This window comes from Scomber japonicus, chromosome 23 (genome assembly GCF_027409825.1).
Source record: "Scomber japonicus isolate fScoJap1 chromosome 23, fScoJap1.pri, whole genome shotgun sequence".
Lineage (NCBI taxonomy): Eukaryota > Metazoa > Chordata > Actinopteri > Scombriformes > Scombridae > Scomber > Scomber japonicus.
The window spans coordinates 20513908-20531971 of record NC_070600.1 but is presented as its reverse complement, the minus strand read 5'-3'; the positions used below and the strand labels follow the sequence as shown (position 1 = coordinate 20531971).

The following is an 18064-nucleotide window of genomic DNA, read 5'->3' as shown; positions in this document are numbered from 1 at the left end:
ATGTCTGCAAATTAAACTATTAAGCTTTTATTAACTTGCTCCAAAAACTCAGGAGAAAATGTGAGAAATGAATGATTTACATGTTGCACCAAAGATCCAGTTTAAAGATAAATGAAATATTATAAAGTGATAATCATCCAGAGAGGATCCATGCAGTAAAACCTAATTCTACCTGATGATCTTTACTGTTTTTTTGCAATAAAGTAAACTATATATAGATGTAATATAGAGCTCTAATTAATCTCTGGTGCATTTTTAGTTATTAATAAGTATTGTCTGTGTTCTCTCTTAACTCTTAAAAAAAGAGACTGAGTGAAGTGAGTTAAATGGAAACTGAAACTGGCCACATGTGTCTGTAAACAGATATGTGTGTAACCTAACAACACCCGTCGTCTATTTCACTTCAGCCACAGTCACAAAAACAGTCTCATTTAACCACTCTTCTACTTTCTACCTGTGAACCCCCCCCCCCCCCCCCCCCCCCCCAAAATAAAACTAAAACAAAAAAAGATGTTTCTTCAGAAAACCCTCGAGGCTTTCTCTCTCTCTCTCTCTCCGTCACACCGGAGCCATTAATTGAACCAGTGGGGTTTTTTTTAGGAGCAGAAATTGGTTTCCCGGAGCGCTGATTGATTTTGTTGACAAATGACATGTTACACCGTCGTCGGCTGGCAAACGCAGCCCAGGGAGTACGCGGTGGAGGGAGGGGGGGTGTGTGTGTGTGGGGAGGGGGGAGGACAGGGGGGGGTAGTTGGTTGGAAGTCGGAGAGCAGGAGAAATATGAGGTCTTCAGCAGCACTTTGTCAGCTCTCTCATCTAACCACTAATTCCATTTCTAACCTTCGGGGGAATCCTTTCATCAATACCCCCCCTCCCTATTCTTCTACCACCATCACCATCACTTTACCCCCCTCCCTCCCTACCTCGCCACCCCTCCCCTCCCCGCTGCTGCGTCACCTGCTTTCCAAATCGGAAACTATAGTAGCCGTTATGTTGATTGATCAGTGGAGTGAGGGATCATTTGGTTGCTCTGTTGTTTCCTGTCTGATTAGATCAAGCCGGATAATTTTTATTGATTAGTTTGACCGGATTGATTGCCTTTCTCCACCCCACCCCCTCCACCTCCGCCCCCACCCCCCCTTCCCCTTCCCCTGCAGGTTGGCTCCGTCCCAGCCGCTGGAGACGACTCCCGTCAGCCACTGCCAGCCCGTTGCCATGGATCCAGGTAATCAAAAGCCACGTTACACATGATTTATCTCCAGTAATTAATGCTAATGAGGAGGTATGATGGGAGTACACAGTGGGGGGGGGGGGGGGGGGGGGCTCTTCAGATTCACTCGTACAGTACAGTTTATGATATCTAAGTGTCTCATCATCTTCATAAGCTGCTTTCAGATATTAAACAGGCTCCATTCATCTGGTTTTCTGTTGTTTCTTTTGGCAGTCAAGCGTTGGTGTCATGCTTAATGTTCTTCACGCCTTTATTCTGACATGACACGACATTTACAGAAACATACATCAGACTTCTGTGATATTTGGCATGTGGTGTGAACGAGCGAGAGCAGCTACTAAATGTTAAGGTAGATGTTGAAGTGTTTCTGTTGCGTAACTGATGATGGATTTTATTTAAAAACTTTCAAGAGGGACACTCGCCCCTCTCTTCTCACAGCTAATCCTCCACAAGTTCTCATCAGTTTCATCATTTATTAGAGTGCGTGAGTGTATTTTAATGCCCGTTATATAAAGTCAGTAGATGTTAAGGTGGGACTCTGTATGTAAAACATTTTCTAGTTGAATGAAAATTGAAAAAGTAAAAAAAAGAGGCAGTTTTATTGTGATTTTGGACTATTTTTACCCCATGCTGATAAGAGAAAAACATGAATAATCACCTTTTTAAAATGTAAAATTGTCTCATTTCACAGTATTTCCTGGTTCACTGAAGTGTTTTTTATTTAGTTATGTGTGCGTAGGAGTTGCAAAATGATCTTAAAATGGAACAAGATGTGTTTTTATCTCTTGTTTGCTGGTATTAAACCCAGTGATGCTGTTAATCTTGACATTTAATCCAAACTTGTGCTGCGTTCACTGTATTGCGTAAGTGTTGCTCGATACGATGATAAGGTTACCGTTCCAACTTTTTTGCATAAAAGTGAACCAGGAGTTTATTCAGGCATGAGACTGACATATAAAAATTGGCAGCACGTTCATGTAATGAGGTGCATGTCGGCTTTTTTTTTTTTTCGGAGCCCAACCCAAAGAAGAAGAAAAAAAAAAACCACATAGTTGTTTACACATTTATCTCCCTCGAGGAGGAGAAGCCAGACTGAAGCCAGAGGATTGTTGTGAATGTCTGGTTTGATAAAAAAGATTATTGAAGAATACAAAGAGAAGCCGAAACAAGATGCAACTTGTGGCCAACGTTTGCAGTATGGCTCATTGAGTCTCATTTCCTCCTCAGTGAGGGTTTGGTATTGCAGGAGTAATTTATTTATTTTCTATGTGTGCGGGTTTGTGTATCGCTTAAAAAGAAGAGCTCATTTATCATGAATGCATTAGAAAGATGAGAGGCTTTCTGTAGCTGCAGTGGAGCCGCTCGCTGTAGAGGAGAGTTTTGGTCTATGTTTTGGCCAGTTTTCATCTTTTTTTAGGCGAGAAAAAAATACGCCCAGAAACATCAACACGGAGCCCGAAAGACGACATCCTGCTTTTTAAATTCATGTTGAAGGATTTTAATATCAATCTCTCAGTAAAGGAAACTTTCATTGTTCTACAACTCAGCTCCTAGTTTTGTATTTTTATCATAACAAGTGATTTTTCCAAAAACACAGCTCTCGAACACAACCTGTTTACATATGAAGGATCTAAACTGCTCATTTGGAGTGATTATATTTATCTTATTTACAGCTGAACATTGATATGAACACTTGACATTTACACCTGTGGGAAATATTTGTTGTGTGTTCTCTCTCTGCAGTTTTATTTGTTTTCACCTCCTCTAAATGTGTCTGTCTTGTCTGAATCCATATGGTCGGTCTGTGGCAGCCAGTGGTGCCGCATACTGGGATTTTAATAAGTGTGAAATATTACAATAGATGGGATTAAAGCCAAAAAATGTAGAAGACAAGGCCCCAAATGAATACTGAAGTTTTTATTTGAAGCATAATAAGAAGGATGGGGGAAGCTTTTTGGCAGCCAAATGGGACACTGGGAGAAAAATCAATAACTGATCAGTGACCTCAGAGCTCAGGATATGGTTACACGTTCTTTTACCAAACAACCACATCCTTCCTGTATTGTTTCTACGATGTGTTGTTATGGGTGAATCTGCATGTAAACAACATGCACAAAGAGAGCAGGGGGGGGGGGAGGGGGGTGGTGGAGGAGGCTAAGCATAGTTTCCATAAAACCCTTGCCCTCTTTCCCAAGTTCCCCGTTTTAAAAACCACCCACTCGCTCATTCATATTCATCACCTCACCTAATTACTATTCACCCCTGCCGGTGTGGTTCCAGGTGCTGGTGGTAGTCAGGGGCTGCAGGAAGGGTGGAGTACAGCATGCTACATCGCTCTGTAGACCCCTAATTCATGTTAAGGGGGAAGGGGAGGTGGAGGGGGGGGGGGGGTGCATGAGCAGGACGTAGCCGTAGCCCAGTTTGACTCTGCATTCACCTTCAGGGTAAAACGCTTAAAGTCACACATTTATAATATTATTAACAATGGAAATAATTATATGCACATAAAACATAGAAATGATGATACTAGAAAAACAAATAATGAAACATGCAGCTTTTTTAGGCTTCAAAAATCATGCACTGGTAATATAGTTTAATATAAAATCAAGTCTATAAAAGAGTTAAAACAGCCTGGGTGAATATCATACTAATAAAATATGCTGTTTGATAAAAAACTAATTCTAACCTAAGTTTTCTGGAGCTTTCACCCACATGTCATGGCCTTGTTTTAAAGCATGACTGATATTACAAATGGAAACATCTCCATGAAAAGTGAGCAAACACCATTTACTGATGAAGGCCACGAGGTGTAGTTTAATCAAAATGATAATTTTTCAAAAAACTACAATTTCAAAAAGGTCAATAACAAACCTTGGATGAACTCAGTATAAATCAAACTGTATCATAGCAACATATTGATGGACGACAACATTGTATTATATTATTATATCTGCAGAAAGTTGCATCGAGGCTCCAGTTGAACATTTATATCTGCTCCCAAATCAAATGCTTTACGGATAAACTGCATGAAAATCAGAAAAATGAGGATACTAATGAAAGTACTGCATCACAAGTATTTGAATCTATCACTTAAACACATATTTGAAAGCAGTTATATCAATAAAAGATATATATCCTATCCTATACCATCCTATACCATCCTATACCAACATATACCAACATATACCATTCTAGGCCATCCTATACCATCCAATACATCCTATACCATCCTATACCAACATATACCATTCTCTGCCAACCTATACATCCTAAACCAGGGGTGTCAAACATGCGGCCCGTGGGCCAGAACCGGCCCGCCTAGGGGTGCCATCCGGCCCACTTTCTGTGTTCTTTTCCTTCCTTCCATCTGTCCTTCCTCCTTAGTTTCCTTTTTTCCTTTCTTCCTCCATCTGCCCTTCCTTCTTTCCTTCCTTCCTACCTTCCTGTTTTCCTTTCTTTGTTCGTTCCTTCTTTCCTTCCTTCCTTCTTTCCTTCTTTCTTTCCTTCCTTGCTCCGTTTCTTCCATCTGTCCTTCCTTCTTTCCTTCCTTCCTTCCGTTCTTCCTTCCTTCCTTCTTACATTCCTTCCTCCGTTTCTTCCATCTGTCCGTCCTACCTTCCTTTTGTCTGTCTTTCCTTCCTACCATCCCTTCTTATTGCCTTCCTTCCTTCCTTGATCCGGCCCACATGAGATCAAACTGGTCTGTATGTGGCCCTTGAATGAAAGTGAGTTTGACTCCCCTGTCCTATACCATCATATACTAACATATACCAACCTATGCCATCCTATACATCCTATACCAACATGTATCAAACCACAAAAAAGGAACACATGACAGTAGTTTTAATCTGAGTTCTCAGTTGCTCCGTTGAGTTAACCCCTCAAAAAAGTAGCTCCGTTGATGTTTTTGGGTATATTTGAACCCGTGTCCAGTGTGTTTTTCTGTGTTTTGTTGAGGATGACATCCTGCACCAATCACTGATATCTGGAGACCAGAAGGTGTTTTTTTACTTTTCTAAATAATCTGTTGTTTCTGGTATTTATTTATCCAATCATGTTACACCATTTTTTATTATTGCAAGCTGATGTGATGCTTGTGTTGTGGGATCGCCTGCAGCAGCTCAGAACTTACACATTCAATCAGAGATGCGGAGAAGAGCTGAGACTAAATAAATAAATCTTCAATAACAAGTAAAAAATTGAAGTTTTCTGTTAGTTTTATTTTTCAGATCATTGATCCTGAAGCTCTCAGTCCACGTTTATATGTGTGCTTTAGTGGAGATGACTCAGTGCAGTGATGATTAATTCTCCGGCAGGCGTTCAAGATATATTTGTTTTTGTTGGTAACGCCAAAGGCACAAAAAAAAGCCCCTAAAAAAAAACCCTTACAAGATATTTCCATCTGATTTTATTGGTTCAACCTTTTAATTTCATCATCATACTTAACATTAACTGCATTTGACCTCTCCTCCATTTCTCCATCAGGCACAGCTAATGGAAGATACTGCTGCTCCAAGATTTACGTCAACCATCGCTGTTTCTCAGGACCTTACCTCAACAAGGGGCGCATCGCTGAGCTGCCGCAGGCCGTCGGACCTGGAAAATGCACGCTGGTCCTCAAAGAGGTGGGCTGATGTCAAAGGCAGTGGTGGTGGGGGGGTGGGAGGGGAAGAGTAGCGCCGGGTTTAATCAAAGAGTTACACACTTTCAAAGGGAGAGTAGAGTCGACAGAGATTGAAAGAGGGGAGGAGGTGAAAGACGAAGGGCGAGACAGCGATGTCTTGTTAACCACCTGCAGTTTCTCAGCAGTGCCTTCATTTCAATGTGAGGACCTGTCAGTCAAGTGTGTTTACACATACACACCATCGCTGCCGCTCAGAAAAACAGCCTCTTAATTTCTCCAGAGACCGTGTTTGTGTGTGTTGGTACATGCGCTGTGTGTTTAGCAGGAGTCGAGTGTGATCTGTATTTGTCCTTTTCAGTCTAATTCAAATCTTTTTTTTCTTCAGTTTTTATACAGTTACTCTGTTTCCTGTGGCGAATTGTTCAGTGTGTATTTTTTTATTTTTTTTGTAATCTCAAACGTTGCTTTCGCCTCCAGCTCCTGAGCATGCTGATAAACGCCGCCTACAAGCCTGGACGAGTCCTGAAGGAGCTGCAGGAGCTGGAGGATCAGAGCTGGGACTGCCAAGAGGAGACCCTCAAAGCCAAGTAAGGAGACCAAAAATACCAAAAAACGTGCAGCAAAACAGATTCTTCCCCTATTTTCTGGTTTCTGAGGCACATTTCTATAATTATTAAAGCCGTAAATCTGATCCTCTAGTGGCATTCATGCTGCGTTATATTCTAAATCTTAATAAATCATCACATCTGTCCCACGGTTATAAATCAGTATCAGGCCTGCTGGTTTTTTCCCCTCCTCCCTCCTCCCTCCTCCCTCTCTCTCTCTGTCCCCTATGAGTCCATCTTGCTCTCTTCCATGTTATTTTTTTGGGTTGCTGCAGTGGTTTATGTGAGGTCTGCATTTTCTCCGGCTGCTGGCTGCACAGAGCCAAATTATTCCACAGCTTCAGGCTGCACACTCAGTGTTTTCTAATCAAAAACTGCCCCATTTTTTTTTCTGGCTGAAACCAGAAAGAATCGTCCGCTCGTATCGTCACCCTGCGAGTTACCTGCAGCGGCGACGGAGCACAGCCATCACATTCAAGCAGAGATGTTTGGACAATTTGACAAAAGGGGGTTACTTTGAATTTTCTAGGGGTGGTTATTCCCCCCAAAGAGCCTCCAGTGTTGTATAATGTCATTATCACTGTTTTTATGGTGGAAATGTGACTAGATTGAACCATTTTAATTAGTATTTGTGATGTAAGAACTGGGGTAAAGCTTTATTTTGTCTATTATCATCTAAATTCATATTTTTCCTATAATTAATAATTTCTTCAATGTTTCCGTCAAAGAAACTTTGTGATTTGGTATCCCATTACAGGGACTGTTTGTTTTTCTGCACGTTTTGAAGAGTTTATAAGCTGCTGTTGATGTTGATTTAAACCTAATTTAATATTTATTCATCACTCATTCATTATTAAAAACTTCAATCTTCATATATGTTGAATTTCATCCTGCTGAATGACTGAAAAGACTATTAAATACAGTCTTTATTTTACACATGATTATCATCAAGATAAAGAGTTATTTTATTTATTAGGAATGTACAGACCCTTAAAAAACTACATTTAACCCTCCTGTTGTCCTCAAGTCAAGGGAGGAAGGAAGAAACAATGGAGAAAGAAGGAAGGAAGGAAGGGAGAAAGAAGGAAGGAAGGAAGGAAGGAAGGAAGGAGGGAAGGAATGGAGAAGGAAGGATGGGAGGAAAAAGGAAGGAAAGGAGGGAAGGAAAGACGGATAGAAGGAAGGGAGGAGGGAGGGAGGAAAGAAGGAAGGAAGAAAGGAAGGAAGGAAGGAAGGAAGGAAGGAAGGAAGGAAGGAACAGTCAAAACAGATGTGGTCAATTTGACACGAAGGTTAAAGCATTTTATTAAACCGAATCAAAATTGTATTAGATTTTTAGTTTTGCTGCTTCTTCATTAAACAAATCAGAGGAATCATTATACTGTGTCTGTAAAACAAGCTTAAAATTAAAAACCCAAAACACACATTTTTTCCCTTTGAGCCTCAGAATGTCCTGCTTCACCTTTCCTAACCTTTCACTATTAGAGAGTCAAATCTGCCCTGGAGTCTCCATCATGAACCACATGACTCAGTCACATCATTACCACGCAGGCAATCATCGTTCATAGTCCAGTGCTCCGATGGATTACAGAGCCATTGTTCTCATAAATACAAGTATAATCACTGTCTGACAATGTCACGCTATCCCCTCCCTCCCTTCCCCCCCTTCTCCCCCTCCCTTTTTAGATATAAAGGGAAAACCTATCGCTCCACCATCCGGATCGTCCGCCTCGCAGACCAGATCCCTGACTTCTGCCGTAAGGTGTGCGTGAAGCTGCAGTGCTGCCCCAACCTCTTCGGCCCCGTCCTCGTTACCGACAAGTGCCCGGAAAACTGCTCCGTACAGACGAAAACCAAATACAGTGAGTCCTGTAATTACACGCATCACTTCCTCCTGGCCGCAGTTATGAAGAAGACCCTCAAATCAAAGGCTGTGACGCGGCATACAGCAGAGTGTATAATTGCCTCTGATGAGCGGCCAAGTTTTTGTTTTGGGTGCATTGTTTTCAACATCTGCTTGTACGTCTGCAGCCTATTACTATGGGAAGAAGAGGAAGCTGTCCAAGCCAATGGGAGGAGAGGAGGCTGCGGAGGGAGAGCTGGCCAAGCCGACGCGCCGCAGGAAGAAGAGGAAAGCTATCTTTGTGCAGAAGAAAAGGCGATCGTCAGCTGTGGACTACACTCCTGCTGGCTCACCGCAGGTTAGAGAACGCTCCGGCTCTTCACTTCACTTCTTTTAGTTTTTCGTGTGTGTGTGTGTGTGTGTGTGTGTGTGTGTGTGTGTGTGTGTGTGTGTGTGTCGCCTATACGGTGACAGTGGGTGTCCCGCTCCGCCGCTGATCACGCAACAGGCAGGTAATGAGCGTACGGTCATAATCAAGTGCATAAATAATAACAATCTTGACCCTTAATATGACAAAGACTGAAGGAAGAAAAAGGAGCTTCAAAGGCAGGAAGTGTTGCTTAGCGATGCTTTTATGTTTATTCACTCATCATCTACATACTGATCAGACCAGAAGCTCTCAACTCTGAATATCTGAGTAGGTTTTATGTGTTATTTTGCAAAAGAGAAGAAAAAAAATAGAAAGAATGAATAAGCTTAATAAGTGATGAATAAATGTTTTGGGTTTTTTAAAAATAGCCGGTGGAGGTGAATAAAACAGACGATAGCTGACAGATCAGAGGAAGTGGACGAGGGGCGAGTTTTAAAGCATTAAATTGAGTATATCACATCAGTTTATTGAAAGCAAATCCTTTTGAAAATCTAAGTTGAATCTGTTCAGCAACAATTTTTAAATAAAAGATTAAAAATAAGGTAGTTTTCTGGTTGAATGACATCTTTTATTCAGATGTTCAACCCTCCTGTTGTCCTCGAGTCAAGGAAGGAAGGGAGGAAGAAGGAAGGAAAGGAGGAAGGAAGGGAGGAATGAAGGGAGGGAGGAAGAAGGATGGAAGGGAGGAAGAAGGAAGGAAGGGAGGGAAGAAGGAAGGAAGGATGGAAAAGGGAGGAAGAAGGAAGGAAAGGAAGGAAGGACAGAAGGAAGGAAAAAAGGGGGATGGAGGAAGGAAAGAAAGAGAGAAGGAGGTAGGAAGGAGGGACTGACAGAAGGAAGGAAAGAGGAAAGAAGGAACAGTCAAAACAGACGGGGTCAATTTGACCCGGGAGGACGACAGGAAGGTTAAAGTTATTATAATTCTTTCTGATATTATCATATTTATATTTTTCTGATTATTTTTTATGTATGTGGATGAATAATCTCTCAAGGGGCAAATAAAATCTAGTTTCTCAGAGATAAAAGAGTTTAGTGAATCTGGATGTGAACCAACTTGGAACTGGAGCCAAATGTAACCGGCAAGTGAAACTCAATCTAATGTAAACTCCACCGCTAACAGATCTTTGCTCTGTCTGGAAACTGGAAACCCTGAAGAAACATAGCTTCCTCCTCCTCTTCCTCCTCCTCTTCCTCCTCTACTGTACATGAGCTCAGATCACATGTCTCCTCCTGTGAGACATTTGGGGACAGTTACAAGAGACAGGAGAAAAAAATACCTGTAATGTGGTTTAACTATCATTTCAGTTATTTATGTGATTCAAACTTTTCATTAACTTTTCACTTAATCTGGCTTTTTATTTAACTTTATTTATTTATTCATCTGTGTTTTATTTTAAGTTTTAAAATACTGTTTTAGACCGTTTTACTACTTGGACTAGCCTTTTTTATTTTACTTCATATTACATCTCTTCTTATATTTGTTTTCCTTTTAATACCCCACCTCATATTTCATGTTTTATGCACTTCCTGTGAGACATTTGGGGACAGTTACAGGAGAGAGGGGGGAAAAAAAAGACCTGTAATATGGTCCAGTTTAACTATCATTTAAGTCATTTATATGATTCAACACTTAATCTGGCTTTTAATTTAACTTTATTTATTTATTCATCTGTGTTTTATTTTATGTTTTAGCCTGTTTTACTACTTGGACTATCCTTTTTTTATTATATTTGTCTTCCTTGTCATGACCTACCTTTTATGTCTGTTTTTATTTCATATCACATCTCCTCTTAGTTATTTTATTATTTTATTTTCTTCTTATATTTGTTTTCCTTTTAATACCTCACCTCACATTTCATATTTTATCCACTGTAATTCATTAAAGTCTGATTGAGTAATTGATTGATTAAAGAAAGAAACACTTGATTAAACTTTTTTTATGGCCCATTTGAGGTAAATGAATCAATATTTATCTTGTTGCATGATATTTTGTGGCTCTGAATCTTACCAGAGTGAAGTAATAATCACTTTAAACACCAGAAAGAGTTTTAATAATAATAAATCTTCCTATGTTGAGATTAAAAGACTATTAGAGTAACAAACGAGTGAGTTGAGCCACCGACAGATTGACTCTCATCTTCTCTTCCTCCCTCAGGACAGCGACGAGGGAGAGGAGGATGAAGAGCTGGCGTTGCAGTCGGGCAGTGAAGGCACCAGCTCAGAGCCACGGGAGGATCACACCGACGCCTCCTCGGTGGAAGTGACCAGCAGCCGTCCTCGCCGAGCCGCTACGCTGCGAAGAGCCGCCAGCGCAGGCAACGCCGCGGGCAGCCAGGAGGCTCCCGAGGGCCGCCGGAGGTCGACCCGCTCGCTGTCGACTTACAACCAGAACAACAACAAGTACCAGCCGCCCAAAGGACAAGACGTGCAGGTGAGACCGGCGGACTGTCAATCAAACTATGTTTATATTCAAAATGCTTCACAAATGAGCCGATAAGAGAAGAAGAAATGTAGAAAATAAAATGATTTGAGGCTAATTTGAGACTTCACAGTGGTCAGATTGTGTTAATGTGAAATTAATAAATGGCAGTTCCTCCATGGTAACAATTAAAGTCCCTTAACCTTCGTGTCGTCCTTCCTCTTTCTTTAATTTTTCCTTCGTTCTTCCCCTCCTTCCTTCTTTCTTTGCTCCCTCCTCCTTCCATACTTCCTCCCTCCCTCCTTACTCCTTTCCTTCCCTCCTTCCTTCCTCCCTCCTTACTCCTTTCCCTCCCTCCTCCCTCCCTCCCTCCTTCCTTCCTCCTTTCCTTCCTTCCTTCCTCCTTTCCTCCCTCCTTCCTCCTTTCCTTCCTTCCTTCCTCCCTCTCTCCTTACTCCTTTCCTTCCTTCCTCCTTTTCTTCTCTCCTTCCTTCCTTCCTCCCTCTCTACTACTTTCCGTCCCTCCTTCCTCCCTCCCTCCTTACTTCTTTCCTTCCTTCCTCCCTCTCTACTCCTTTCCCTCCCTCCTCCCTCCCTCCCTCCTTCCTTCCTCCTTTCCTTCCTTCCTTCCTCCTGTCCTTCCTTGACCTGAGGACAACAGAAGGGTTTCTGTGTCTCTTTAAGACAGAGTGAAGCATGTTTCATAGACGCTCACATGTAGATAAGACAGTGTGAGTCTAATGTGTGCTAATGAACGACTGAACTGTAAATCAGTTCCTACACCAGAATAAGTATACCATAGCTATCGTACAGTGTGAATTAGCTAAGTGATGCATGCAGAAGGTGGCTCTACTTATCAGCTGTGTACTGAGTTATTATTCAATAACTTAGCGGATGTTTTGTGTTGTTGTTGTTAGATGGAGGAAGAGGAGGGTCAGCTGGTTCTGGACAGAAACCCTCTGGAGTGGAGCGTCGATGAAGTGGTCCAGTTTATAAACTCTACTGACTGTGCGTCTCTGGCCAACATCTTCCAGGAGCAGGTAAACTAACACCAACCTACCAACCTCTCTTTATTTAACCCCAAAAAGGAAAAGTTGTGTCTATATTTATATTTTTAACTACGTCATCTTTACTTTCTTACATCTTTTATTGCTTTTAATATACTCTTCAACCTTTTAATTCTTTCCAACCTTGAGCTAATATTTGTCTTGTAGTACAGCTCAGATATAAAGCAGCTGTTTTATCAGATATTTATTCAGTGTGTTGCAACAGTGTGATTAAACATTTTACTCGCCCTGAGAGATTAGAGATCATTATTATTATTGAAAATGATGAAAGAGGCGCACTTTGATTATTAAACATCTTGTTAACAGTTTAATTTTTAAAAAGACACATTTCCAATCATTTATTTGTTTATTTGACCAGGATATTTCTGAACTGTTGGATGACATATAATGTGTCCAAAAATTAGTTTAAACCAAACTGAGTCTTTCAAAGTGGTCAAAATGATAAATAATGAAAGTAAACAAGCGATCAGTGTGTGAATGAATATGAGTTGTTGGCCAGTTTCAGAGATTACAGTTTTTTATTGTCAGTATTTATTGTTCAAAATTATAAAATGAGCCCTATTTGATGATTAAACAATACCTTTGCAGCAAAACACACTTCCAGCCATTTATTTGTTCATTTCTATGATTAATCCTCCTGTTGTCCTCAGGTCAAGGAAGGACAGGAGGAAGGAAGGAAGGAAGAAAGAAAAGGAGGGAGGAAGGAAGAAAAGGAGGAAAATAGGGAGGAAGGAAGGAAGGAAGGAGGAAGGAAGGAAAGGAGTAAATGAGGGATGGAGGGAGGAAAGGGGAAAGGAGGGAGGAAGGAAGGAAGTATGGAAGGAAGAGGGAGCAAAGAAAGAGGGAAGGAGGGGAAGAACGAAGGGAAAATTAAAGGATGAGGGAGGAAGGAAGGAAAGAAGGAACAGTCAAAAGAGACGGGGTCAATTTGACCCGGGAGGACGACAGGAGGGTTAAAAAAAGAATAAATAGCTCTTTTTTTTTTTGTCTTTGCAACAATAGCAGCTGGTTGGATGACATGAAATGTGTCTAAAAAACCAAATTGAGTCTTTCAAAGTGGTCAAAATGATGAATAATGAAAGTAACAATGAGTTGTTGGCCCAGTTTCATCCATAATATATTAATAAAAAAGCTTTGATGTGTTTTGTGTCTCTCATCCTGTTTAGGACATTGACGGCCAGGCGCTGCTGCTGCTCACTCTGCCCACGGTGCAGGAGTGTATGGACCTGAAGCTCGGCCCCGCCATCAAACTGTGCCACCAGATAGAGCGAGTCAAGGTTGCCTTTTACAGACAGTACGCTAACTGACCGAGGAGCAGCGAAACAGGAAGTCACCCACTGAAAGAAATGACTCACAGTCAGTCGAAAGAAATGTTGTGGTCATGAACGACTGGGAAAGAAATGTTGGATTAACGGCCTCCTGATGGAAACTTTTGGACTACTTTCGTGGAGTTTTGGGGGAATTTCCAAATTTGTGAGGAAGAAGGAATATTTTCTTGGAGCGGTTTCATTTTGAGAAGCACAAACTAAGTGACGGTGGATTGAATAATGGAGAATGCCCCCCCAACCCCCCTACCCCCCACCCCAACCCGTGAGGATTTGAAGGATTCATATCTTGGATTTATTTTAAAAAAAACAACAAAAAAAAACACACATCCCCGCTGTCGGCTCCGGCAGAACAAAAACACATCGGAGTCGAATCCATGTGGCTTTACTGATCTGTGAAGATGTTATTTTTGAGAAGCTGAGGATTCGTTTCTGAAGACTATTTTCTTTTGTTCTTACTTTTCAATTTCATTATTTTGTTTGTAATAGAGGAGCACTATAGCATTTAATTTAAAAGATTATTATTATTATTAACTAGAAATGCTTTAAAGGGGACCTATTATGCTTTTCTTTATTTTCAGTCAGTCATAAATATATAATGTTACAATGTTGGATCCATAAATGGGCCCAAAGGGTCAAATAATGAGGTGGAGCTCAGTTTCCAATGTTTTTTTTCTACTTTTAAGCTCGAGCTGATGTCATCTGGTGACAGATTTCGTCACATGCTCTTTACATGCTCCTCTGCGCTAACATTATGACCTTTGTTTTCCGGTGAGTCACTTTAAGCCATGACTCAAAGAAAAATAAGTTTACCTGCTAGAAGTGAGCTGGTTGTCTGCAGCTCTTCATCAAACATCATCATCATCATCATCATCATCACTGTGTCTGCTTGCACTATTCCTCTCTACATTATTTCTAACTCCACTCAACAAATAGCTACAATTTTCTCCTTTTATGTTGTTTTTACTTGTTTTTACCGCTGCTAACGAAGCTCGGCTAATTTAGCGAGGAACACATTTCACTTTCTATAAAAAACAACATTAAAATCCTTTTGTTATTTACTAGTTTAAAGGCGTTTATAATATGAAGCAGTAAAGCAGGAAATGTTGAGTTTGCATCAGTGGTAACTTAATACGACTCTGATATGGCAAACTGCCTGTTAAGAAGCTTAATTGAGGGGCTGCATAAAGGGCCAGTATACGATAATTAAGGATTTTTTTTAAACTGTGAATCATGCAAAGCTACTCTAGTGGAGTCCCAGAATAAAAAAATATAAAGAAATGAGCATAATAGGTCCTCTTTGAGAATGTCCCCCTTTTTCTGTAACATAATTGGTTTTGAAAGAAAAATCTAATGGAGAAAAAACCTATTTAATAAGCCAAGAAATAATATATTTGGAATATTTATTGTTATCCTTATTTATGAGGAGTTATTATCTATTTGGATGTAGAGAAAAAGAATCAAACAAATCTATCTTAATATAATACATGAACTCCTGTTCCACTGAAACAAACCCGAAAAGTTATTTCACAACCAGAAAAGAAAAAAACAGGATCTGCATTAGTTTAGATTTTATACTTCAGTTTCTGTTTATAGGGGATAAAAAAATACCACCTTTATAAAATAATCCAAACCCGGTTTTTCTCTCTTCTCATTGTTACAATCACATGAAAACAATCATGTAAGCTATTCTGTGTCCATCTATGCAAATGTGTTGCAGATATTTTTGATAAGTAAGAAAATAAATTTCTATTGATTTTTATCTGCTTGTTTTTAAATTTTCCTCCACAGGTTTTCTACTGCTACTGCCGGCGTGAATGTATTTCACTTGCAAATCTGCACTTCAGTCAGCTTAATATCGTGGGAAAGATTATTTATATGAGTATGGAGAATATGTAGAGCATTGATGTTTGGAGTCTAGGCTCAGAAACGCCAAGCTCAGCACAGCAGGGAGGGATGATAATAGCTTCCCTCTGCGGGGGTTTAGACTCAGAGGCTACAGGTGGAGGCTCGGGTGGAGGAGGAGCTTTGGTAATAATAATGTGAATGAACAGCAGGAGCAGGAGGTGACGGCCTGGTGTTTAGTTACAGTACAGGTACAGTAAGAGGAGTATGTAACTGCATGAACTAGCTCGTCAACAACAGATATGAAAAGATACTCTCACCATTTTATGTTTTATATTTCTGATTATAGTTTCCATGAGCAACCGACACCAACAATGATTTATGATGAATTTGATTGAGTGTGTGTGTTATTAGCAGAGTTAAGTTATATTTTATAGCAATACATCTCAAGGCTACAAAGAAAATCCTTGAGTTCAGAGAGACTTACAAGCTTTATTAGAAAAGCATTTCACAGTCTTCACTAGTTTCAATTTAAAGTGCATGATGTAACTTTAAAACTATTTAAAAAACTAAAGTCAGATTTCACAGTAATGTATAATAAATAGAGTAACCAAAAACCCTCCTATACTTTACTTACGCACTGTTTTGGCAGCACTGAGTCACTACACAGCCGCCATAAAACACCGAAGAAGAAGAAGATAAGAAGAAGAAGTAGTAGGAAAGAACCGACCGCAACTAAACGTGTTGAGTGAAATAAGACACACCAATTAAAAAGTGGATCTTATGTTAACCCTCCTGTTGTCCTCGAGTCAAGGGAGGAAGGAAGGAAAGGAGGGAAGGAAAGAAAGACGGAAGGAAGGAGGGAGGGAAGGGAGGAAGGACAGAAGGAAGGAAGGAGGGAGGGAAGGAAGGAAGGAAGGAGGTAAGACCCAGGAGGACGACACAAAGGTTAATAACTTCCTAATCAAACTCCTTTTTCCAAGGTTGAGATTTACCCTTAAAACTCAAACTAAGAATAGATCCACTTGTTTATAATCTGTAAAAACACAACCTGCTGTAGTGCAACTGACAAACTTCTTCTGGTTTGTTCATTGCTGGATTGATAAATTAGATTATCCTGGTAAAAAAAAAAAAAAATCACTCAGTTTAAATCCCATGAAGGAAAGAGCAAACATTATATGCTGCAGTGTGTCAATGACTTTGTAGGTATTTAATCAAACTGTAATTGGGAGAATGCATCATGTGAACTTGTTATAAGTCTATTTGACACAGGGCTGCAAAATGTGCTAATAATACAAATCCTGCAATAGTTGATTAGTTGATGTATTTCATTGGCACAGATTCCTTCATAAACTAATCCAACCATCTCAAATGTATCGATACACCAGTGAAATCAGGGTTTTTCGGGGTAGATGATCTAGTCTTGTTTATTATAAATTGCAAATAACTCTTGCAAATTAACAGTTACAAAGACCTAACTCAGTTATTAGTCATTATATCTTATGAATTGTTAGTTTGACCTGTTTTGCATGCACTAAAGTTCCAAAAAATAATGTTTAATGCCACTAAATTATGGTTTTATCCATTATAAATGTAGGCTACAATGCAATAGATGGTGTTTTTTTATGCATTTAAGCATGAACCCAGTTGCAATATTCAGCTTCTTCATGCAAACAACCCTCCTAATAAAACTGCCTCTTGTCTCTTTGGGTGGAGCTCTTCACATGTCAGGCCACGGCTGTTTTAGGCAGCATTAAGGGTTAACAGATGCTCCCTCATGCATGGTGAGATATAGGAAGTCAAACTTGACTGTGGTTAACAGAACAAACACACAGTGATACAGAAAGTCACACTTAAAGAGGAACCACACTCCTTTCTGCTGCTGTGTTGAAACAACTTCACACAATTCACTTTACCTCCATTACTTAGAAGAGACATCTGAGTTATACAGTACGATCACCTTTTAAGTGAAGAAAGAAACAAGTTAAATGCATCTAATTAAAATTGCCAGTATTCATATGAGGTAGAAAGTGATCTAGTATAGGTCTGACTAATGTAGAAAGTCTTCAGCTGAAGTTTCTGAGCTCTAAAAAGTCCCAATAAAACATAATTTAACTTCAAAAATGAGAACAACACAGTAATTACAGGGTGTCAGATATTGTAAATCACGATGGTTTATAAAACTTCTTTTTTTTTTCCCCCAACGGTGATAAACAGCCTTGACGGACACAGATGTATTCCACAAGAAACAACAAACACTGCAATTACACATGAAAATAAGACGAGCTGTCTCAAGACAAAAGAAAGAGCAAAATACCGAAAACAAGAAGTGTAATTTATCTTTCGTCCATGAATTAAAACATCTTTTTTTTTTTCAGTTTCAGCCAGACAGAGCTTTCTCTTATGGATGAGGATTCAAACTGCTATATTTCATTTAAAAGCTGCTCACAAGTCAAGTTTATTTAGTTGGCTGAGCAGACGTAATCTAATTTAACAGCAACACCCTGTTAAATAAACAGTATCATATAAGTGGCATTACATCATTATTACATTATATATTATATTCCCTCTTTAAACATTGGACCAGTGACTCATGTGCTAGTTATTTTGGGTGTCTGCAGTATTTCATCAGTTTCTATATAGTGGCTTTTATTTTGAAAGCTCAGGGGGAAAAC

General features: G+C 40.0%; 1 protein-coding gene across 3 annotated transcripts in view; it reads left to right on the top strand.

Annotated features, from left to right (window-relative positions):
- The window catches only part of sfmbt2 (Scm like with four mbt domains 2), a 74414-nt gene extending 60590 nt beyond the window's left edge, over positions 1-13824 (top strand). For all 3 annotated transcript variants that reach the window (XM_053314093.1, XM_053314094.1, XM_053314092.1), the window contains 8 exons: positions 1158-1225; positions 5717-5856; positions 6333-6442; positions 8147-8322; positions 8492-8661; positions 10889-11164; positions 12070-12192; positions 13386-13824. In XM_053314093.1, the coding sequence (XP_053170068.1) occupies positions 1158-1225; positions 5717-5856; positions 6333-6442; positions 8147-8322; positions 8492-8661; positions 10889-11164; positions 12070-12192; positions 13386-13526 (1204 nt within the window). In that variant the 3' untranslated portion in view covers positions 13527-13824. The remainder of the gene's footprint in view (positions 1-1157; positions 1226-5716; positions 5857-6332; positions 6443-8146; positions 8323-8491; positions 8662-10888; positions 11165-12069; positions 12193-13385) is intronic.
- Positions 13825-18064: the final 4240 nt, after the last annotated feature.